The sequence below is a fragment of the Myxocyprinus asiaticus genome, chromosome 39 (assembly GCF_019703515.2).
Source record: "Myxocyprinus asiaticus isolate MX2 ecotype Aquarium Trade chromosome 39, UBuf_Myxa_2, whole genome shotgun sequence".
NCBI classification, from domain to species: Eukaryota; Metazoa; Chordata; class Actinopteri; order Cypriniformes; family Catostomidae; genus Myxocyprinus; species Myxocyprinus asiaticus.
In genome coordinates, this window is record NC_059382.1 from 21,867,185 (window position 1) to 21,891,695 (window position 24,511).

Consider the following 24,511-nt stretch of genomic DNA (forward strand, 5'->3'; position numbering starts at 1 on the left):
ATAAATTCAATGCACACAGACTGAAGTAGTTTAAGTCTTTGGTTCTTTTAATTGTGATGATTTTGGCTCACATTTAACAAAAACCCACCAATTCACTATCTCAAAAAATTAGAATATGGTGACATGCCAATCAGCTAATCAACTCAAAACACCTGCAAAGGTTTCCTGAGCCTTCAAAATGGTCTCTCAGTTTGGTTCACTAGGCTACACAATCATGGGGAAGACTGCTGATCTGACAGTTGTCCAGAAGACAATCATTGACACCCTTCACAAGGAGGGTAAGCCACAAACATTCATTGCCAAAGAAGCTGGCTGTTCACAGAGTGCTGTATCCAAGCATGTTAACAGAAAGTTGAGTGGAAGGAAAAAGTGTGGAAGAAAAAGATGCACAACCAACCGAGAGAACCGCAGCCTTATGACTGTCAAGCAAAATCGATTCAAGAATTTGGGTGAACTTCACAAGGAATGGACTGAGGCTGGGGTCAAGGCATCAAGAGCCACCACACACAGACATGTCAAGGAATTTGGCTACAGTTGTCGTATTCCTCTTGTTAAGCCACTCCTGAACCACAGACAACGTCAGAGGCGTCTTACCTGGGCTAAGGAGAAGAAGAACTGGACTGTTGTCCAGTGGTCCAAAGTCCTCTTTTCAGATGAGAGCAAGTTTTGTATTTCATTTGGAAACCAAGGTCCTAGAGTCTGGAGGAAGGGTGGAGAAGCTCATAGCCCAAGTTGCTTGAAGTCCAGTGTTAAGTTTCCACAGTCTGTGATGATTTGGGGTGCAATGTCATCTGCTGGTGTTGGTCCATTGTGTTTTTTGAAAACCAAAGTCACTGCACCCGTTTACCAAGAAATTTGGAGCACTTCATGCTTCCTTCTGCTGACCAGCTTTTTAAAGATGCTGATTTCATTTTCCAGCAGGATTTGGCACCTGCCCACACTGCCAAAAGCACCAAAAGTTGGTTAAATGACCATGGTGTTGGTGTGCTTGACTGGCCAGCAAACTCACCAGACCTGAACCCCATAGAGAATCTATGGGGTATTGTCAAGAGGAAAATGAGAAACAAAGACCAAAAAATGCAGATGAGCTGAAGGCCACTGTCAAAGAAACCTGGGCTTCCATACCACCTCAGCAGTGCCACAAACTGATCACCTCCATGCCATGCCGAATTGAGGCAGTAATTAAAGCAAAAGGAGCCCCTACCAAGTATTGAGTACATATACAGTAAATGAACATACTTTCCAGAAGGCCAACAATTCACTAAAAATGTTTTTTTTTATTGGTCTTATGATGTATTCTAATTTTTTGAGATAGTGAATTGGTGGGTTTTTGTTAAATGTGAGCCAAAATCATCACAATTAAAAGAACCAAAGACTTAAACTACTTCAGTCTGTGTGCATTGAATTTATTTAATACACGAGTTTCACAATTTGAGTTGAATTACTGAAATAAATGAACTTTTCCACGACATTCTAATTTATTGAGATGCACCTGTATAATGACTAAGATACAGATTTACCACAATCGGGCCAAAGATTGTTGTCACTGTGCTTTTTTGATTATAAACCAGTTCTAATGATTCCCTGTTGTGTTATTTATATCTGTATTTAGATTTTGTAGAATTCAATTATTTTCCAAAAACATTCTTGAATATCAGTGAAAATGTTGACGTTTATATTGAAACTGTCAGCTTTATCCATTATGTATGTAGGACTTTTTGAAGGCTTGTTTTAAACAAACTATGAGGTATTGTTAATAATTTATTTTGCTGCTGCTGTGTTAACTGCTCCAAGTTGAAATGACTAATAGTTAAACAATTGGTCAAAATGTAAATTTCTATTTGATGAAAATTATACCAAGCATTTATATTTTAGCACTTTATTTTTTGGTTTTTATCATGCACCATTATGTTTGTAGGTGCAACAGCAGTGCCAGCAATTTCTTATTGTGTTTTTTTAGTAACCGTTTTCAGTTTTTCTTGTTTGCAGTTCCGTATTTGCGACCCACATTCCATCAGTAATTACATTTAGTCAGCACACAACTAATTTTAAAGGCTGAACATAATACTATTTAAAAAAAAAAAAAAACCTTTGGCCTGAGTATTTGAATCTACTTTTTTTTTTTTTTCCAAGTTTTAATTTTTACTTTTTATATGCAGCGGAACAAAAGTGGTTGTAACATGGATATTCAACTAATATCTGAAGTAATATTGGGCTGTTTGTTATATTTTGTGGGGCCCACCCATAACACTTTTGACCCTGATTTCTTTCAAATAAAAGAATAGCATTCAAGCTAAGGGACACAGGAATAAATTATGCTGTGTAAATTATCATTGCCCATTTCATCGTTGTCAAACAAAATAATAAGTCTACTGTATGTCTGCACTTAATTTTGTAAATTGGTGCTTTCTGTGCATGAGTTGAAATAGATTTTCCTTTTTTTTTTATGCAGCTTGATGCTCCCTTTTAACAATCACACACAAACTTCAGTTAGAATAACAATGGATCGATAAGTTTATACAATATTTAATAGCAAACAGACCAAAACTTCTTAAAATGCTTTAGATGTTCAACTATTTTATTGTTAAAAATCTGTAACAACTTTGATGTCAACAAAACACAGCATAACTGGAAAAATATGCTTCAGTGCTTGATCCAGCTATTTGTTTTCCCTCTAAATGCACATTCCTGTTGGATCTTGAGAGTATCTTTAGTGTATTCTTCTGAAAAAGACAGTAGTGGGCAGTAAAGCATCTGTCCATTTCAAGAGTCCATTTTTTTAGCTCTTTTAGTTTGTTAAATAAGCTTGTTATGTGTAAGATTATTGTATGTGTTTCACTTGGCTTACAAACCATTTATAATCATGATTGATTGCATTTGACCTTCTAATAAAGTTCAAATTCTTGAAAGATTCTCAGATTGACTGTAATTCAGCTGTAGTACTCAACTTTTATCAACAACTATTCAACCAGCCAATCATCAATATTGCTTTTTGAAAGACGGGAAAACATGAATGATGGATTTGAACTCAAATGTTTGTAAATGTATGAAAAACATCAGCTGTATCAGAGACAAGGGAACAAAAGAAAGAAAACAAAAAACTAAAATGAAAAATGAAATCAAAATGAAATGATTATTTAGACTAGGCAAATCATTGTTTTTTGGTCTGAGCTGTGCAAATTCTTTGAAGCAGCAGAGTCATACTTATTTCTATGATGTAAACAATATAAACAGCACTTATTATTACTTTGGTGATCAAAGCCCTGCGTCTTTTGATCTATAGGTCTAATACAATGCTGTGTCTCGCTGTAAGAAGACAAACAAACTACCCCTTGCAGAGGCAGTGCAGGTGCACTCATTGACCTGGGCACACCAAACCGGCTAGTCTGCCCTGCTTATTTCAACCATGTGTTTCTGTTGTAGTGGGAAAACACCTTTAGATATGCAAGGCCTGTGATGAGGATTAGCATCAACAAACACCCGCACAAAAGCAGACAGAAGACTCCTATACATTAACTCTGTGCCCATTCAGATCCACTTCCCTCACGCCACACATCACTGACACAGTGCTGACCAATCATGTTAATCACAAGCATATATACATATGAGATAAGGTGCCATCTTTTAACCAGTCAATAAAGAAATAAACCAAAAATGTTATTGCATTCAATAAGTACACTGCAAGGGGAACACTTTACTGTATTCTATCCATGCCTCCTTAATTAGTGGAGTCATAGTGCCCATGATTCCAAAGACTGAAGAGGTGGTGGGAGCTGGTGGAAAGGAAAGGGGATGGCCGGCTTCCTGAGGAAAAAGCATCGTCTTTTGCACTCCAAAACAGCTCAGGAAGTGACCATAGCTAGCCCCAGGGATCAGACGTACGTTCATTTGGAAGAGAGCATATGTATGGTCAGTTACTCCTTGATTCAGACACTTACAGCACTCACTGACAAGCAAACTCACTAATAGACGTACAGTTTCAAAACCTCTGGGACACTGGGATGTCCCTACTCTGAGACTTTTAGGGATTTACTATTGGTTCACAACCAAATAAGGTAAGAGGAAGTGTTTTTCTGGTTTGTCAAGACTTTCAGTTTTTTGATCTGCTTAGAATGTTCTGATCTGAACTGTAGGGTTTCGATAAAAGTACTCTAGAAGTTTCAAATGTCATGGCAAAATGTTTTCTCCATGTGTTACTTCTCTTGGGAAAAGCAGGTTACTACTGTCTTAGTGACCTGAGTGGATGATGTTGTGTAGGTTGCGAGCACAACAATGATATACATTATGCTAAGTATATTCTTAAATGTTTAAAGCTTTGCAGAAATTATTAACTCCTTATCACGCCTCTCGAAGAAAACTGTAAAACTGTTTTACCCATAATTGATGGTTGTGAAATATGAGTAAGTACATCTGCCAGATATGTTTGGTCTGTGACATTTATGATGACATGATACATTTACTTCATATGTCTTCACATGAATATGTATTCATTCTTATCTAATCACTTTTCGTGGAATCCCTCACAAGATCATCCATGTTGTTTATTTGGACCTACTGTAGTATGACGGTCAAGCAATGGGATGGGATCTAATGTTTTTGCTGTATATGATAATAGTTCCACTGAATATTTTGTGTCTTAAAGCTTCTATTAACAGACAGAATTTTGGTTTGTCTTTTAAAAACATTCCTATATGTATTATCTTATACAGTAGGAAAAACGAATTAAATGAATGTTCTGGGTTAAATACAAGTTAAGCACAATTAACAGTATTTTTGGCATAATGTTGATTTCCACAAAATATAATCTGGACTCGTCCTTCCTTTACTGAAAAAAAAAAAAAAAGAAAAAATGTGGTTACAGTATGGCACTTACAATGGAAGTAAATGGGGCTAGTTCATGCACATTAAAATACACACTGTTTCAAAAGTATAGCTAAAAGATGCAACATTATAGTATACATGTTAGCATGATATTAGTTTGATAAAATCACTTACTAGCCATATTTGTGTTAAGTTATATCTGATTTTAAAACTTTGTTGTCATGACAACGAAACCCTGTAATTCCTATAATTAAATATAATAATACGCAGACAATGTTAGTAAATTGATCATAAATTGATCCCACTAAAATCATAACACATATAATATTTACATTTTGTGGCTATACTTTTGAAATTGTGTATTTCATTGTTTATGCCCATTTTCTTCCATTGTAAGTGTCTTACTGTCACTGCAATTTTTGCTTTTTCTTCCTGAACAAGGGGTGAATTGAAAGTATTTTTTATGGTAATCAACATCATGCCACAAATGCTCTTAATTAAGGTTAACTTGTATTGAACCCAGAACGTTCCTTTAATACCCTAATACCCTGGTAAAGCTGGTTAGGCTGGCCTGTTTTGCTGGTTTTATAGCTCTTTGGGCACTTTTCAGCTGGTCAGGCTGGAAGACCAGCTTAAACCAGCTAAGACAATTAAACCACCTTAGGCTGGTTGAAGCTGTTTTATTTTTCCAGCAGGACATACATTCATATAATACACAACTAAATATCTAATTCATTACAGATAATTCAGATGACAGAAAGCTCAACTACTGCAATATCACAACAACCATAAACCATAGGAAAGACAAAGCCATGTCATTATCAATCCTTCCTCATGCCACATATTGAGCTTCATGCTGACTGACAATCTCCTCCACAACCCTCTTAAATTAGCTTTAACCTGATCCACTCAATGTAAAGGGTTAGCTATGTGACGTCCATCCAGTTCATTCCCCCTAGCAGCTGTCCTTACTACAGTGAAACGGTATCAGGATGCTACCAACTAAAATGGGTGCAAATAAAGGATAACCCCTTGTTCCTCCGCTGGCATTCACCAGACAGGACAGTGTCAGTAAGGCTGCGTCAGATTGCTCAGTTTGGCCAGGGCTGCTGTTTTAGTGGCATGAAATAGAGCCCTTCTCTCAGTACAGATCCAGAGGGCTTTTCCTGTGGTCCGTAGTTGAGCACCATTGCATAATGCAGGCAGGCTATGATTGGAGCATCCACTGCTGACCCCTTGCTCAGGTGCCGGTAAGAGGTTGCATAATAGTGGTGACGAACAGGGATGTGAATACAACACTTTGGGAGAGAGACTGAGAATGGTGTTTTTGTACTATATTGACTGTGGGATTGTACGAGTAGCATTTAACAGAAATCTGAGCTCCTTGAAAACATGGTTGTAATCACATTACGTCCTTATTTAAACAACATACATACCTGTAAACTACCACCCTAAAAACACTCCGTTTAAGTTAATGAGAAGTTGATGAATGGTAGTAGATAAACAAAACACATCACATTGTTTTTGCTGTGATCTGTTGTATATTCATTACTTAAAGGGGTAATTCACCCAAAAATGTAAATTATGTTGTCATTTACTCACCCTCATCTTGCTCTGAAACTGTATGAGGTCCCATAGAAATCTGATATGGCAAAATATAAAAAACACATTATATGCATGTTCATTTTTACTGATATAAAAAGGTCACATATTTGTACATAAATGCAACATACACTGTATTAAAGTACTACAAATATTGCTGTTTTCATATATATATATATATATATATATATATATATATATATAAAAGTCAACTGATCACAATGTGTAGTCAAGACATTAACAATAATGAGAAAAATGACTATTACAATTTGAAAAAAATGTTCAGAACTTCTTCAAAAAATGAACAGAATCCTCCACGTGCAGCAATGCCAGTTTTGCAGATCCTTGGCATTCTAGCTGTCAGTTTGTCCAGATACTCAGGTGACATTTCACCCCACGAGCACTTGCCATAGATGTGGCTGTCTTGGCCACTTCTCACGCACCTTACAGTTTAGCTGATCCCACAAAAGCTCAATGGGGTTGAAATCCATAACACTCTTTTCCAATTATCTGTTGTCCAATGTCTGATTCTTTGCCCACTCTAACCATTTCTTTTAGTTTTTCTGTTTCAAAAGTGTCTTTTTCTTTGTAATTCTTCCCATAAGGCCTGCACCCCTGAGTCTTCTCTTTACTGTTGTACATGAAACTGGTGTTGAGCGGGTAGAATTCAATGAAGCTGTCAGTTGAGGACATGTGAGGCGTCTATTTCTCAAACTAGAGACTCTGATGTACTTATCCTCTTGTTTAGTTGTACATCTGGCCTTCTACATCTCTTTCTGTCCTTGTTAGAGCCAGTTGTCCTTTGTGTTTGAAGACTGTAGTGTACATCTTTGTATGAAATCTTCAGTTTTTTGGCAGTTTCAAGCATTGTATAGACTTCATTCCTCAAAGCAATGATTGACTGATGAGTTTCTAGAGAAAGCTGTTTCTTTTTTTACCATTTTTGACCTAATATTGACATTAAGACATGCCAGTCTATTGCATACTGTGGCAACTCAAAAACAAACACACAGACAATGTAAAGCTTCATTTAACGAACCAAATAGCTTTCAACTGTGTTTGATATAATGGCAAGTGATTGTCTAGTTCCAAATTAGCAATTTAGCATGATTACTCCAGGATAAGGTGTTGGAGTGATGGCTGCTGGAAATGGAGCCTGTCTAGATTTGATCAAAAATGACTTTTATCAAATAGTGATGGTGCTGTTTTTTACATCAGTAATGTCCTGACTATACTTTGTGATCAGTTGGATGCCACTTTAGTGAATTAAAGTACCAATTTCCTTCCGAAGCAGCAAAATCTGTGTGTGTGTGTGTGTGTGTGTGTGTGTGTGTGTGTGTGTGTATATGATATGAATATAATATATATAGTTTCACTTTATGATATGGATATATAGTGATATATATCATACTATATGATGATATATCTAATTATATGGCCAGTACCTGTCAGATATTTGTGTGAGATGTATATGAGATCATTTGACAGCCATATGTCCGCATTCACTTTCATTGCATGGAAAAAGATGCAATTAAAGTGAATGCTGACTAGGGCTGTCATTCTGCCTGACATCTCCTTTTGTGTTCCATGGAAGAAAGAAAGCCATATGGGTTTGGAACAGCATGAGGGTGAGTATGATTTTCATTTTGCATGATCTGTCCCTTTAAAACCAACTTTTATTCAGTCACCAGGATGTTAACAATAGATTAATCATGTTTTCCAACTATTACCTTTGTACAGTGTGATTTACATAAAAAAATGCAAGGGATAGTTCACCCAAAAGTGAAAATTATATCATCATTTACTCACCCTCATGCCATCTCAGATGAGCAAATTATGATTTTCAGAGGAATATTTCAGCTCTGTAGATCCATACAATGCAAGTGAATGGGTGCCAAAATGTTACGCTCCAAAAAATCACATAAAGGCATCACAAAAGTAATCCATACGGCTCCAGTAGTTAAATCCATATCTTCAGAAGTGATATGATAGGTGTGGGTGTGAAAGAATATTTAATCAGTATTTAAGTCCTTTTTTGTTAGAAATTCTTCTCCCTGCCCAGTAGGGAGGATATGCACGAAGAATGTGAATCACCAACAATACAAAAAGAAGAATGTGAAATTGATCTGTTTCTCACCCACACCGATCATATCGCTTCTGAAGACATTGATTTAACCACTGGAGTCTTATGGATTACATTTATGCTGACCTTTGTGATTTTTTTGAGCTTCAAAATTTTTTGCACCCATTTACTTACATTGTATGGACCAAAAGAGCTGAGAAATTATTGTAAAAACCTTAAATTGTGTTCAGCAGAAGAAGAAAGCCATACACATCTGGGATGGCATAAGAGTGAGTAAATGATGAGAGAATTTTCATTTTTGGGTGAACTGTTCCTTTAAGATTTCAAGTGAGGACTTAGATTAAAAGCAGGTCACATAAACAATTTACAAGAATCAATCTGAGAAACAAACAAAATGTTAACATCAAATAAAACATGTGTCAGATTGTCCTTTTGACCAGCTTGAGGTGTTGGGAAATATTTGAAACAATGCCAAGGTGAACTTCTTGGGCAGAGCAAGAGCAAAGGATGCACCAGCAAACATACACAACAAAGAAAAAGTTAATGTTATGCGATACTATTTCCTGCTGCCCAAGCCAAGAATTCACCCCAGTTTGGAGCTTCTCTCTCAATACAGTCACTCTTTTAGCACTGGTCTTAGATGTGGCGCCAGTTGTGGTTTCCTGATGCTCTTTTCGCCCCATGACAACCAACAGGAACAAGAGTGTGATGTCCTTGTTCTGTTTCAACTCTGATAGCATGCAGCTTATAATTGATTATCATGGAGGTCAAAGTGTACATGGGAAATTGTGTCCGGAAGATAAGTGAGCTGCAAAAGCAAAAAATGCTGTACTCAAATTCTGACTCTTTACTATGAAAAGGCAAAGGCGTGACATCTTGTAATCTTGTAAAATTCATGTATTCACCCTCATGTTGTTCCAAACCTGTATGACTTACTTTCCTCCGTGGAACACAAGAGGAAATGTTAGGTGGAATGTTAACTTTCAATGAATGGTGACTGAGTTTAACATTTTGCCTTAACATCTCATTCTGCAAGCATTGTAAGAATAAGAGCGCTTGTCAGACATGTTAATTAATGCATTGATTACTTTTTAAGTGGTCAAGGCTTGGATTTATATACTCTTTGCAAAGATTATTCATCTAAGAAAAATAAATGATACAGTTAAATAACTGTGCAAAGTTTTTGACCTCTACGAATGTTCCTGAGGCTGTGAGTCATGCTGATGGGAGGGGTGACTCTCAAGTCAATCCATGTTCATCCATCATCGAATAAGCTTTTTTTCAACTGTTTATGATGTTATGGAAGGAAACAGATTTCATAATACATATAGCTGCCTGATTCATAAGAAGAAAAGTGTTTGGAGAGACACACGCTCCTCCAAAGTGCTTTCTTTATTTTTTATTTAGGCCCTATTTGATTGCAATGTGCCCTCCTTGATGCACTCCAGAGCTATTTCTATTGTTTTTCAGCAGAAATTATAGGCATTTGCCTGACTCCCCCTTGGCATGTGTGCGACTTGATTGTTTTGTGAAAAATAAAAGGTTAACAAGGGGGAGGGAAATAATAAGAGTTGTGTGGTCATAGGCAAATTATGAAAACAGTATTTTTTAACAATAACAAAATAATAATGGAGGTTTCTTAAATGGACAGAGTTTTTTTTTTAACCCCCCATTTGTGTCGCAGGGTAAGAACACATTGCCCGGGTTATTGCATACCAAAGAATATACAATATATCAATATTTATTGTATATACAATAATTATATATTGCACAAAAAAAATTATTGATACATTTTAACTAATAAAATGTATAATTAATTGAATTGATACATTTTAATCAATAAACTTGCATCCTAAACAGAACACTTGTATTGTATGTAGAATATTACATTATTGCATACAAAACTATATATTAAATTCATGTTTATTGCATGTGGAATAATCATATATTGCACAAAGAATAAAAACTATAAATTAATTTTAGAAGAATATTTCAGCTCTGTAGGTCCAGTCAAATCAAGTGAATGGTGGCCAGAACTTTGAAGCTCCTAAAAGAACAAAAAGGCAGCATAAGATATGTGTGGGTCAATATTTAAGTCCTTTTTTACTATAAATTATCCTCCCTGCCCAGTAGACTTCACAAGACTCCAGTGGTTAAATCCATGGCTTCAGAAGCGATATGATAGGTGTGGGTGAGAAACAGATCAATATATACATCCTTTTTTACTATAAATCTCCACTTTTACTTCTACATTATTTTTCTTTTGTTTTTGGCGATTTGCATTCTTTGTGTCTTGTGAATTACTTTTATGCTGCCTTTATGTCCTTTTTGGACCTTCAAAGTTCTGTCCACCATTCACTTGCATTGAATAGACCTACAGAGCTGAGATATTCTTCTAAAAATCTTCATTTGTATTCAGCAGAAGAAAGAAAGTAATAAACATCTGGGATAGCATGAGGGTGAGTAAATGATGAGAGAATTTTATTTTTTGGGTGAACTATCGCTTAAGTAATCTTACATCCTAACAGAACACTTGTATGGAAAAGTCTTTTGCATTATTACGTCCAAAACTATGTTGATAGTTTAATAAATTAATTTTAATAATTTTAAATAATAAACATACATCCTAGCAGAATACTTGTATAGCACAGTCTCTCACATTATTACATACTAAACTATATATTTATATCAATGTTTACTAATATAAATAATTAATATTTAAAGTCATTTATTAATTATTAGAATTAGTTTTTAGAATAATCTTTTTCCTAATATTATTTGTTTTATTTTAAAGTTGCTCAATCATCTGGATGGATTTTATGATTCAGTTCACTAACACTTGTGAGTGCAGCTGAGCGTGCGTCTCTCTTGGACCAGCCCACTAAACAAAAGTAAAAGAGCTGACGGATCTGCGATATCATGTGCTGCTCTACGCACAGTCAAAGTCGTGGAATAGATGACTGGGACTTTGCGCAAAATATAATTTGAAAACATTTTATTTTATGATTTTTTATTTTATTTTTTTTTTATTTTTTTCGTTCATGACATGATGCCAGATCGCCATGGGCTTCGTAAGTTTATATTGCCTCTTTGTTATTACCCAGTGCTGAAGCTTTCTGTTGTCTCGTGAAATCTGTGCCTATGATAACCATGGTAAAAACGTAACAGTGCAGTGTAGCCGTTTTTAATGTTCTGTCAGTGTGCGTTTGGTTTAGATCACTGCATTTGTTCAGTCTTTGTTTGGATGAATGAAGTACTGGGATACCTATTATTATTGTGGAGAATATTTCTAAAGAATAAAAGAAAAGGAAAACAAGGATCGAACGCTTATTAATACAGCAGGCTATATCGTTTGTGTTGCAGAGGACAGGGACTTTGCTGTTCTTTAACTGAATCTGTGAAAAGAAACTTATTCTAGATCTCATATGGGATCAATTAAACTGAATACAAAAGTCGGACCCGACCAGCACTGTCCTTTCTGTCCTTCAGTGTAATCATACTTCAAATAACCTCGTCACATGATGATGCAAAAAAGAGAAAAAGAAGAAAGAAAGAAAATCTAGTTCTAAATTCTAGCGAATTCTAAACTAGCGGACTTATTTTCGTTTCTGCTTGTTAAGTAAAATCTTGTTCCTTCCTGTCTGGAAGAACTATTTCAGTTCACATAAAATCTAATAGGATAAAAATTGGTCTCCTGTGCACAGTTAAAGATTTACTCGCACCATACGCAAGAGTAAGATAATATATATGTGTCCTGTACAGAAGGGCATATTCCAATGTCAAGATGGTTGACTAAGATTAGCTAATGCTGAAACAAGTATTCTGACCTTGCAGCACCCATGTAATGGTTTGATTGACTCAGGTCATCTTTAATATGGTGGTGGTGAATGATGGCTTGAGGGACCTTTTTTTACCATTTCCTGCCTATCATCTGTCTGTCTGTCTGTCTATATATCTACAGTAGCTAGGTAGCTAGCTACACTGTAACATTGCATTGTACTGTTATGTCTCAAGTCATAATTTTTTTTTATTTTTTTTATTTTTATTTTTTTAAGTATTCCACCTTCTACCAGAATTTACTTCAAAAGTTATTTATAATTCCAGTCCCCCACATAGCTCCATGAAAAGTTTATATTTAGTGATTATCTGCATTGTACTGGACCTGTTCTAGATCACTTGGTTCTGTATAACCCCATAACTTTGGAAGTACTTAAACCTTGCCTTGGGGAATGTAATACAGAGGTTGCCTCGGGACCTCTCCAACATTCCTGAACATTTTCTTTAACCAGAACCTGAAACCCAAAGCCAACACAGGAGCAGTACCTCTATCTGTCACATATTAAGAATAGTGCTCCCAATTTTTCAGTGCATCTCATTGACCATCCCTTCTAAGAGACAAAATGACTATAGACTTTGAACCTAACTGGCACTGAAGTGTGCAGTTCTGTATTGTTTTGAAATATACAGTAGGTACAGGTGAGAAGGATTATGAATACTGGCTAGAGTGAGACTAATCTGATGTGTTCTAAATTCCTCAAACTGTGAATTTGCACCCTCTAGTTCATTTTAAGAAGTTGTCTTTTTCTGACACTAACAAAAAGTGCCAAAAGTATGATGCAATACCTTGTTTTTTTACAAGGCACAATGACACCATGTTTTTTTTTTACATGTACCATGGTAATACCATTATTTTTGGACATGTACCATTGTAATGTCATGGTTTTTGCACATGCGTCGTGGTAATACCTTGGTTTATGGACATGTCCCATGGACTTGTGCCATGGTTATATCTTGGTTTTTGGACATGTACCATGGTAATACTATGGTTTTTGGACATTTACTGTGATACTACCATGGTTTTTGGATATGTACCATATAAATATCATGGTTTATGGACATGTACTATGGTAATATTGTTTGTAGACAGCGCTATGGATGGTAGTGGGGCGAAAAGGGATCTTAGCCCTCTCACACCACTTGGAAATCTGCTGACCAGAGGATGTATGCCTATAGACAAACCCTCAGAGGTCATGAGTGGTTGCTATGTTAGCGACGTATACTTGAGTGTGGAGTCCTGCATCTAAACCCTCTTGCAGGAAGGAGAGTGGCTGCAGCGGCCATCAAGCCCAGTGCTCACTGAAACTAATGCAATGGCAGGGTTCTCTGCAGCTTGACTCTCATCAAGTGTAGGAGAATGGACTGAGCATGTTAGTTGGTAACAGGTTACAGTGTTGAGTTTGTTTCCAAAGACTGAAACTTGCTGACTGGCCACTTACACACTCTATGTCTAGTTGTCTTTGAGACCTTGAGGTGCTAGCAGCAGGTCACTGTGCTCTCACGTTTGTACCTTCAATTTAGCTATCAGCAACCAGTCGTTGTGGTAACATGGACACCTCTTGACCTTAGCGAAACGAGCACCGCATTGACACATTTTGCACATGTTTGCAAAGAGCCAAGGACAACCCGAAGTGTAGGATCTTGAAATGGAATTCAGTCCCTTTGACAGAAAATCTTAAGAATGGCCTGCGGCAAGGGGTATTTGCACATATGCGTCTAAAAACAAAATATTTTGTCAATCTCCAAGTGACAGGGAAACAGAGAGAAAGTCAGAGGGAGCCAGACGGTATGTCTCTGCCATTCTGAATTGGATTTTAGACCAGTTTATTGACTGGGCTGCTTGGCGTGACATTACAGAAATAGAAACCATTTAAAAAATAGAATGGTCTGTTGCACGTCGCTGTTGCGGCTGGTTTGGACAAAAACTCTGATTAACATGGAAAAGATACCTTTACATGGAAAAGATACAAATTGCGGCATCACGTCTGGTTAGGACACAGTGTTAGTGGGAAGCAAGGAGAGCGGCTTCTGCTTTCAGAACAAAAGCAAGCTGCTAGAGCCACCAAGCATCATGAGTTCCATACGCTCACATTAAACGCAATCAGCCTCAATGAGCACTGTTAGAGAACAGCGCTCAAGTACGTCAGCCAGCGGGAAGTATCGTTCGCAGGTGGAAAGCACCTGTGAAACATTTCCATCTTTAAAAAGACATACTTTTTTGCAGTGACTCTTTTTGCTTTCTTCAATAAACTCTTTTTGGAGTGCAATGTAAACACACTACAAACCCGGAAGATTTTTTGAAGAGGTGCTTCTTTTGTTGGAGAACAGCAGGGAGAAGAGTAGTACTCGTTCTCGCTGACCGGGTGCCCATCAACAGCAACGATTTGGTTTAGGGTTCCAGAGCACAAGAGATGTCTCCGCTGCCCTGAAAGAAAATTCTAATGGTGTGATGCTGGGCTCTGACTTATATGCTCACAATGATGTCAGAATGGGCAGAGCTCCATGCTTCACCAGCCAGTCAAATTGCTGTGATGGTATAGGACTTCAAAGTCACACCCCCTAAAGGATGCTTCCATAGCTTCAGCTTCTGACACAGCGTTAAAGTTACCTTCATGAAAGGGAAACCAAATTTTTTGGACATGGACAATGGTAACATCGTGGCTTTGGATATGTACCATGGTAAGACTGTGGTTTTTGGACATGTACCATGGTAACACCATGGTTTTTGGACATGTATGTACTGTGGCAATATCATGTTTTTTGGCATGTAAAATGGTATTAATGCCATGGTTTTTGAACATGCACAGTGATAATATCATGGTTTATGGATATGTACCATGTTAATATGATGGTTTTTAGACATGTACTCTTCTTTTTGTTCTTTCGGCTGCTCCCGTTAGGGGTTGCCACAGCAGACCATCCGTGATCCGCATATTTGACTTGACACAGGTTTTTGATTTTGGATATGTACTACGATAATACAATTCTTTGGGGCATGTACAACAATGATACCATGGTTTATGAAATGTACCATGGTAATACTGTGGTTTTTGGATATGTACCATGGTAATATCATGGTTTTTAGAGATGTACCATAGTAATACCAAAGTTTTTGGATATGTACCATGGTAATACCATAGTTTTTGGACATGCACTATGGTAATACTGTATCATGTTTTTTTAGGACATGTACAATGGTTATACCGTGTATCATGGTTAACTTTAAAGTACCTTGTTGTACCATGTAAATACTATGGTACATGGTAATCATTCAATATGCTAATCATTCAGTCTCATGTTATATATCAAAGTACTATGACAAAGTATATATACCAGCACTGTACCTTGGTATTGCCATAGTACTTTACTGTGCTGTGGTACCACCTACATGTTTATATATTCCTCTTCCTGATCTTAACCTCTCTGTTCATTTATACAGTAAACTTATATGCCACTGCCATTGGCAGTAGTGCAGGGGACCTGTCCCTTTTGTCCCCTACCTGTATGAGACAGGAAGAGGAGTTGGTCTGGGAAAGCGGTAACATGGCTGTTATATCTCACCCAATGATCTAACCTGATGTTCCATATTGGCTCCACTGTAAGGTTTATAATTAGAGCTGGAATTTCAGTGGGAACATAATGCGGATGGATAGTAAATGTGGAGAAAAAATTAGGTCTGTGTCTTTGAGAGTGGATGTTCAATATTATAAGCTGTCAGAATTAATTCACACTAGACTTCTCAATTGTTTTGCTTTATATTAACTTATAACCCAAACTTATTAAACCACTATTTATCACATTTATGGTTACGCTGTTGCACAACTTACTTTCCCCTCCGCAATCTCTCTTTATCAGCTATGTAAGTTTCCTTGTTGTCTAATAATTACATCCTATCCCAGATGATTCAATGACCAAGAAACAATCAGGTTGATGCAAGGTATTGGCCACTATTAATATGTTCCCTACCACATGTGACTAATCATGAAAGACTAAACCTCAAATGTGGCTTACCCATATGGAAAAATCATGCAGACATAATTATTTAAAAGAGGTAGGAAGCCACAAACAATAGAGGCTCTCTAGGAATTTAAAGCTTGTTAGCTGTTACACACTGAAATTGGTCTTCAGCTCCAAGCTACTGTATGGAATATGACTTTGATCTCAGAAACGTTAATGTCATTTTTTTAAATACAAATTCTATTGTTGAAATGCCAAAATGCAGTTTTTATTGAGAGGAAAACTGGTTACTGTTGTAAAATTAACCTGAAGTTAATGATTCATTGTTGGTATGAGCATAGTTTCCCCCTGTTACGCACCCACATACACAAGCCCACAAATTAGCAAGCCAGAAGTGATTCAGCGCTGTTCCTATTTCCTTTTGTCACTGTCCATAAATATCCAAGAGGGCTATTCTAGCCAAGATACCTTTGAAAGTGGCAAACATGTTTTCTTGAAATAGAACAGAGAGTTCCTCAAGGTGAAGCCTCCTTTTGTTTATTTACACAAAATTTCTTATATTTGAATATAACATTGGGCCATGTATGTGTCATTATTGCATCCCTATTAGTATTAGGGTTCCCACGGTCATGGAAATCCTGGAAATATCAGGGAATTTTTAAATTGTGCTTTCCATTCCTGGAAAAGACATGGAAAATAATAAAATAAAAAAAATCATAAAAAAGTAATGGAAATGTTTTTAGTGAATAATATATAAATTTTTCAAGTCATGTTCTGCTTTAAGTTATTAAATCAGCTATATTGCTAGATATTCATCGGCTATATATTATTTAGTGTCTTATTAGTTTACAAATTTTATCACTGTGGAAATGGAAAACCGCCCCACTATGAAGTGATCTAAAAAAAAAAATAAAAAAAAAAATCATAAGAGTAAACATGAACAACCAGAACAAATCATGGAATTTCATTGATCAAAATATGTGGGAACCCTGGAGTATAGAAAATATTTAATTACAATTGAAATGTAGGCAGGTCCAACATTAAATGCCAACATTTTAAAAATGTTCTTCAAGATCAAGCAGAGGGTGTGATCCTGATTCTACCCACCATAAAATGAGTAATCTATCAAATAAAACGGTCAGAACCATCTTATCTCTATTGTTTAATGCTGTTTGCCTTGGAGATACCTCTTGGGTTGAAGTATAATATTGATTATATAACATGTTCAATGCAAAGTGTCAGTAAAATTAATCAGTTTTCGGTTTAGCCAAAACAAGACACTACCCTGCTGAAATAAATAACTTTAAACAGTGAAATATGGTTAGCTGGTCTCCCAACCTGACCAAGCTGATATGGCTGATCTATTTTGATGTTTTTTTTTGTTTTGTTTCTGCGTTTTTCAGCTTGGTCAGGCTTGGAGACAACGGAGACCTGTGTGGCAGTAATTTCCTGTTTGTATAGGCGGTGTGCATCTGTATTGGTTTAGACGGTTTACACAATACAACTGATAGTGTGAATGTTGTTAGATATGCGTTTACTAACTGCTTTATCTTTCTTCCAGCATATATCCTCCCAGTGCAAACATGCCAGTCCTTAAAAACCTCCCAGCTCGGCTGAAGGTGGGCAGGTTTAGTGTGGACTTGGAGACTACACGCAGTGAGCTAATTCTCAGAAAAATGAGCCTGAACCACAGTCTATTTGAGGAGCCTGGCTCCGATGAGGACTGGCCCAGAAGCAATGGAGGCTCACTTCTGGATGGGGGTGTGCCCCGAGACAGGAACCCATTTGAGGATGAGGAAGATGAAAATGAGGCTAATGAGGTGCGGCGTGGAGGATCAGGGAAAGGAAGCTCCATCAAAGGCACACTGGAACGCATGAAGGGCGTATCTCCACTCAAGACCCTGGGCAAGCTGGGCAAGAACCTACGCATGTCAGCCAGGAGCAAGGGCAGGGACACCCCCTCACCACAGAGCTCTATAGGTTCAGCTTCACCCATGTCGAGGAAGAAGAAAGGCAGACGGAGTTCAGAGGGGAGCCTGCTACGGTATGATGGGAGAGAAAGAAAGGGTGGTGCCCTCTGAAAACTAATGTCTGATTTCTGTGATGATTTTTTGCAGGCACAGTTGATGGTAAGAAGTGTGTAATTGGTCGTATGTCAAAATATTTTTTCCTATCCCAGCTTAATATGCAGAGACAACTAAAAGCAATTCTTATGTGGACTCCCCCATAAAATGTAACACTGTGGCTCTGTGGACTATCAAGACATTGTGCTGTTTGAATATCAGTGACAGCATCATTGGCTCAACCAGTTGGTGTGAGTTTGGAGCAGGATTTTGTGTTTGGCTGACCATTGGAACATGGGGAAAACCTGCATGAAAACATCAATTATTTTTGCAAGTTTGATTAATGACACTAGTAGTGTAGAAATTGCACACTTCACCTTTGAAAATCATGGATTTCTAACTATACTAAGATTATAGATCATGATTTTTATGATTTCTACATATTGCAGTAAACCTCTTATCGATTGTCCTTGTCTCTTCTTCCTATAGAATGGCAGGAAAGTGTAAAGATCGCAAGGAGAGTTTGACCAATGGTGACCTGTGCTCAGAAACTGATGCTGACTCGACCAGTCGTCGACTCTCCTTCCTGAAGATGGTGGGCAAGGGCAAGATAAAGAGGGAGTCCTTGCAGGACCACTCATCATCACAGGGGCCTGAGGAAGAGCCAGTGGAGGAAGTGCCAGAAGTCACACCCAGGGAGCCACTCTCAGGTACATACAAAGTTTCCTCTAAAGCTGAATTGATTATATGTTTTATTTTCTAATTTAGAGCAAAGTAATTTTCTCCCAGCAATAAATTTTGACAGTGGCATTCATCAGGAATCATGCCTTGAATCCCCTCTCATAAACACAAGACATCCGCTTTACCATCAGTGACTGATTTTATAGCATTAGAAACAAGCAATACTATTAATACAGTACTTTTGTTTTCTTTTTTTTTAATATATTGGTAGTTCCAGCTTTTATTAATCCATCAGATATATCAGTACATTATAAAACCGTCATAACTTATTCTGTCATAGTAGTATTTTTCTATGTGCTTTCTGTATAAAAAAAAAATGCAAGGGCAATTTAGATTTAAAATAGACTTTTTGTTCTATGATTTATCTATTCAGTTCTTGTGTACCATGAAATTTAGAGTAAAAACAATATTTGAGTGTTGTTTGCACCAGTTATACAATTGTATTCAACAATATTTCTGAATTTGCATGACTCATAATTGTATTACCATTGCAGAAATATACAGACAATTACCATAAAATGTGGTAATGCTAAACATTAAAAACTAACATCTTAATATTTATAATGCTTAAATTACTTGTTCCCAAACTTTTGGCTCCAACTGTACAACTCTACTGTACGCTTGACCTGCATGAGCATGGTACATGCAAGGCAGGAATTTGGACATGATTGCATGCTCAAGTTTCAGGCTTTTACATTTTTTCACTGAGAGACTAAGAAAGATAAGGTTCAAAACTGGCAGAAACTTGTAGGCCTTGTTCAATAAATAAAGAATACATGGATGGTACTGAGGGATGAGATTGGCTCACATGATCGCTAGTTTCTTGGGACCTTCAACATAGCAAATTCAGTCACTAATGTCACAGGAGTTGAGTATAGTGTCACACCCACACCTTCCATTGGTTGGATAAACAGTTCCCAAACTCAAGGGATTGGTTTAGCCAATGATTATGAATTTGGTTATGAATAATTTACTTGTAGTTGTCTCTGCTTTGTGTTTCTTCAATCTAAAAAATGTCTCCCAATGGAGCTCTTATGATACTTCCCAATTATTTTGCTATCAAACTGTAAGTGTTGTGTCATAAGAAAACATTGCTCCATCTGTTCTCAGCACATTCCTAAGTAATGCAGAGTGAATTATAATCATAAAACTTTCATTATTTAATTCACAAGGAGTCTAGAGTGTATTTAAAGAGTATTGTCTAACATCTTAGCAGTGAAGCATTGAAGACGTTTATAAGACATTAGAAACATTAAATGAGCAATTAACACTTCAGAAAACATGTAAAGTCATGCATGCATGCATAGATCTCTGCACATGCAAGAAAATCCAGAAAATGAAGCCAAGAAAAATGTTATTCAACAATATTTCTGAATTTGCATGACTCATAATTGTAATACCATTGCAGAAATATACAGAAAATTACCATAAAATGTGGTAATGCTAAACATTAAAAACTAACATCTAAATATTTATAACGCTTAAATTACTTGTTCCCAAACTTTTGGCTCCACGTGTACAACTCTACTGTACGCTTGACCTGCATGAGCATGGTACATGCAAGGCAGAAATTTGGACATGATTGCATGCTCAAGTTTCAGGCTTTTATGTTTTTTCACTGAGAGACTAAGCGAGATAAGGTTCAAAATTGGCAGCAACTTGTAGGCCTTGTTCAATAAATAAAGAATACACGGATGGTAATGGGGGTGAGATTTGCTCACATGATCGCTAGTTTCTTAGCAAAGTCAACATAGCAAAGTCAGTCACTAATGTCACAGGAATTGATTGTTTTGCAAACATGTCTACAAGTATTAGCTGTTGCTGGTGCATTTGTTGAATTGTCAACAGACTTCATACCATAGTGCAGGAATGTTCTGTCCTACTCCTGGAGCTCAAGAAGTGTTCAGTTTCAACCCTGCTCTTACACAATTGCCTGTCATTTTCAAGCAACACCAAGATTAACTGTGTAGTTGGGTTCAGATGTGTTTGATTAGAGTTGCAGAGAGATATATACTATCCAAGATCAGGACTAAAATCCAGAGTGGCATGGATTTTTAACAGACTTTCAAAGCTTCTTTGCAGTCATCCGATATATGTCAATATATGTCAAACACGTATATAACATGCATGTTGCAGCCTGATCTCATTAAAATTATGTGACTTTGGAGATATTTTTCCAAAATGATAATATGTGGTTCATATCTCTGCAGTTTTGAGGTGAAATGCCCACTTTGTGGCTCTAAAAGTAAATTAAATGTTCTCTCAAACAGATGAGGTTTTGAAGGTTAATACTGTATCAAGTTGTAAACAAACAAAACTTACCTCCCCACCCTAAACCTAATCCTAACTGATAGTAGCATAAAATGCAAATGTGACATGAAGAACACAATTGCTGAAGCAACCAATCATTTTGGGGTGCTTCTATGACACTTTTGGCTCACGTGTCAACGCGAGTGCAACACTCTATCAGTTTAAATACAGCAAAATTTAATCACGCTCGAAAAAGGTTGTAAATGTTGTTGGTTGTGTAATGCAAACATTAAAATATATCTATGAAATATATGCACTTTAATTAAAGTGTTTAGATACATAGACGTCATTACGGGTGGAACGGGTGGGAAATGTCCCTACCACTTTTGGCCTTTGCCACTTTTGTCTGTGCCAGTTTTAAAAACATCTCCAGTTCTTGAGCAGGAGTTTCTACTAAGTTCGTATGTAATAATTAGTGTGGCGATCCAGCACTGGAGTTTGTCATTTTTAAATGTCCCCTCCACTTTTTAAAACAAATTGACGCCCATGATTAGATGTCATGAGATAGCATTATGTGAGGAACAGGGCGAAAGTGAGAACTGATAATCTGACGTTTTATTTGTAATTTGTGTGAAAGGGAATCTATTGGTGTTGTAGCATGTCTAGTGTTCATTTCACCTGGAAACTGCTGCGACAAGTACAACAAGTCACATAAAAGTCCTTTTGAAAAAATTTAGATATAGTAACATGGTTCTATGAAACCAGGTTGGCCTCTTCTTATATGGTTTTAATTATAAAAAATGGTCACATCCTTGTACATACTGTATATGTAACATTTATTTAAAAATACTACAAAAATTGCAATTTTATATACTGTATGTGTAACGTGTATTTTCCCAAATAAAGGTGAAATTTTAATATATATATATATATATGCCAGTTAGATTAACTATAATTTTATATATGTGTTAATATATGGTCATATATCAGATTTCTGTATCTTACCACTAAATGTGGGCCCCCTGGTCCCTGAAGAAATCTGACGTTTTCACCATATGGGCTAGAGGGCTATCACATCTGAAACCATCAATCTTGTTCCCCTTGTGTAAATGCAGCATGGAACATGATAAAAGTGCAATCTGAGCAAAGGGGAACTGAATGTGCCCCACAGTTTCATGTTTGGTCATGTCTTTGCTTTGTTTCAGCAGCGGGGGACAAGTTTAGTGATTCTCACTGCTTTGCATGTCCCAGCTGACACAGCAAAAAAGCACTTTTTGTGTATTTAGCCACATTATGTTGATGGGAAAACTTCTGGTGATCTCCTGCAACTGTCAAGCGGGTGTCCAAGTTGTGCATTCAGCAGTTCTCTGCTCTGTATAAATTTAGAAGATACCACAGGTCACTTTATGTTCCATCTATAATTTCGGTGAAAACCATTTTTGTTCACATATTGCAACATTGGATTAGTTCACCAAACACAATCCACTGTTTAGTGGATGAGGGTCAGTGAAAGTGGATGCCACATTATAGTTGAATGTAAAGTTGAGTATTGTGTCACACCCACACCTTCCATTGGTTGGATAAACAGTTCCCAAACTCAAGGGATTGGTTTAGCCAGTGATTATTAATTTGGTTATGAATAACTTACTTGTAGTTGTCTCTGCACATTTAAAATTCCACTGGCGAACCCTTTTCCTTTGTGTTTCTTCGACCTAAAAAATGTCTCCCATTGGAGCTCTTATGATACTTCCCAGTTATTTTGCTGACAAACTGTAAGTGTTGTGTCATAAGAAAACATTGCTCCATCTGTTCTCAGCACATTCCTAAGTAATGCAGAGTGAATTATAATCATAAAACTTTCATTATTTAATTCACAAGGAGTCTAGAGTGTATTTAAAGAGTATTGTCTAACATCTTAGCAGTGAAGCATTGAAGACATTTATAAGACATTAGAAACATTAAATGAGCAATTAACACTTCAGAAAACATGTAAAGTCATGCGTGCATGCCTAGGTCTGTGCACATGCAAGAAAATCCAGAAAATGAAGCCAAGAACAGGATGTAAACACAGTTTCATGGAGGGTGTTTCAATTGTCAACTGTCAACTACTGGAAAATCACATCAGATTAGCCAACACTTGAGGAGGAGTAAGCAGGCAAAACATGTTGAATGCCTTTACTTCCTGTGTTATGAATAGCTTTCTTGAGCACCTTGCTTTTCTAATTTTAGATTCCATAGATCAACACAGAGTTATTATTTAATATGAAGCGGGTGGAAGACCTCTCTTTATCAAACAACCTTTTATGAAAATGTTTAATTGATTTTGAATGATTGAAGACTAATAGAAATATATAAATTCCATCCAGTGTGATATGTTAAGTGATAGTTTCTTAAAGGGATAGTTCACCCAAAAATCTAATTCTGTCATCATTTACTCACCTTTATGTTGTTCCAAACCAGTATGACTTTCTCTCCTCTATGGAACACATAAGGAGATGTTAGGCAGAGCCGTCTCAGCCACCCTTCGCTTTCATTTCATCTTTTTTCCAGACAATTAAAGTGAATGGCGGCTGAGACTGAACATTCTGACTTTTGTGTTCCATGGAAGAAAGAAAGTCATACTTGTTCGGAACAACATGAGGGTGAATAAAGAGGATAGAATTGTCATTTTTTTGAATGAACTAGCCCTTTACAAAAATATTGTCTTTTCCATTATGTCACAACAATATGAAGAAATGGTTCTTGGAACACAAAGAATGCTGCAACCAAGCCTCACTGTTGCTTTGCTGTGAGTTCCGAGGGTAAAGTCCGGGTTATGTTCCGATGGCTGGTATCTATCAGGACACAATGCCTTCAATTGTCTTCTGGATCGGTAGAGCATCTGACCATTAAGATGACATTTGATTGCACTGATAAAGAATCCATATAGAAGGGCATTTACTTCTCATCCTAATGATTTCCAGGCCTCACCAAATTACATCCCACAATCTCCAACCATAAGCCATAAACTACAGCTGAGACTCATTTAATGGTGGCCACCATGTAAATGGTGTCTGAGCAGAACAATTGCAATTAATACATTTACGTTATGATAGCAAATATTCAGCCATGCACTGGCAAAGTCACTCATAAAAGGGAATAGCCTGCATTTCCACTT

At 36.9% G+C, this 24,511-nt stretch overlaps 1 protein-coding gene across 2 annotated transcripts in view; it reads left to right on the forward strand.

Annotated features, from left to right (window-relative positions):
* The first annotated feature begins 3,880 nt into the window (after positions 1-3,880).
* Positions 3,881-24,511, forward strand: part of exoc3l2b (exocyst complex component 3-like 2b) — a 43,776-nt gene continuing 23,145 nt past the window's right edge. Inside the window, exons 1-3 of one of the 2 annotated variants that reach the window (XM_051679422.1) lie at positions 3,881-4,055; positions 17,862-18,344; positions 18,853-19,073. In XM_051679422.1, coding sequence (XP_051535382.1) covers positions 17,884-18,344; positions 18,853-19,073 — 682 coding nt within the window. In that variant the 5' untranslated portion in view covers positions 3,881-4,055; positions 17,862-17,883. Of the gene's footprint in view, positions 4,056-11,378; positions 11,578-17,861; positions 18,345-18,852; positions 19,074-24,511 lie in introns of those variants that run through there. The other variant, XM_051679421.1, reaches the window with a different exon arrangement.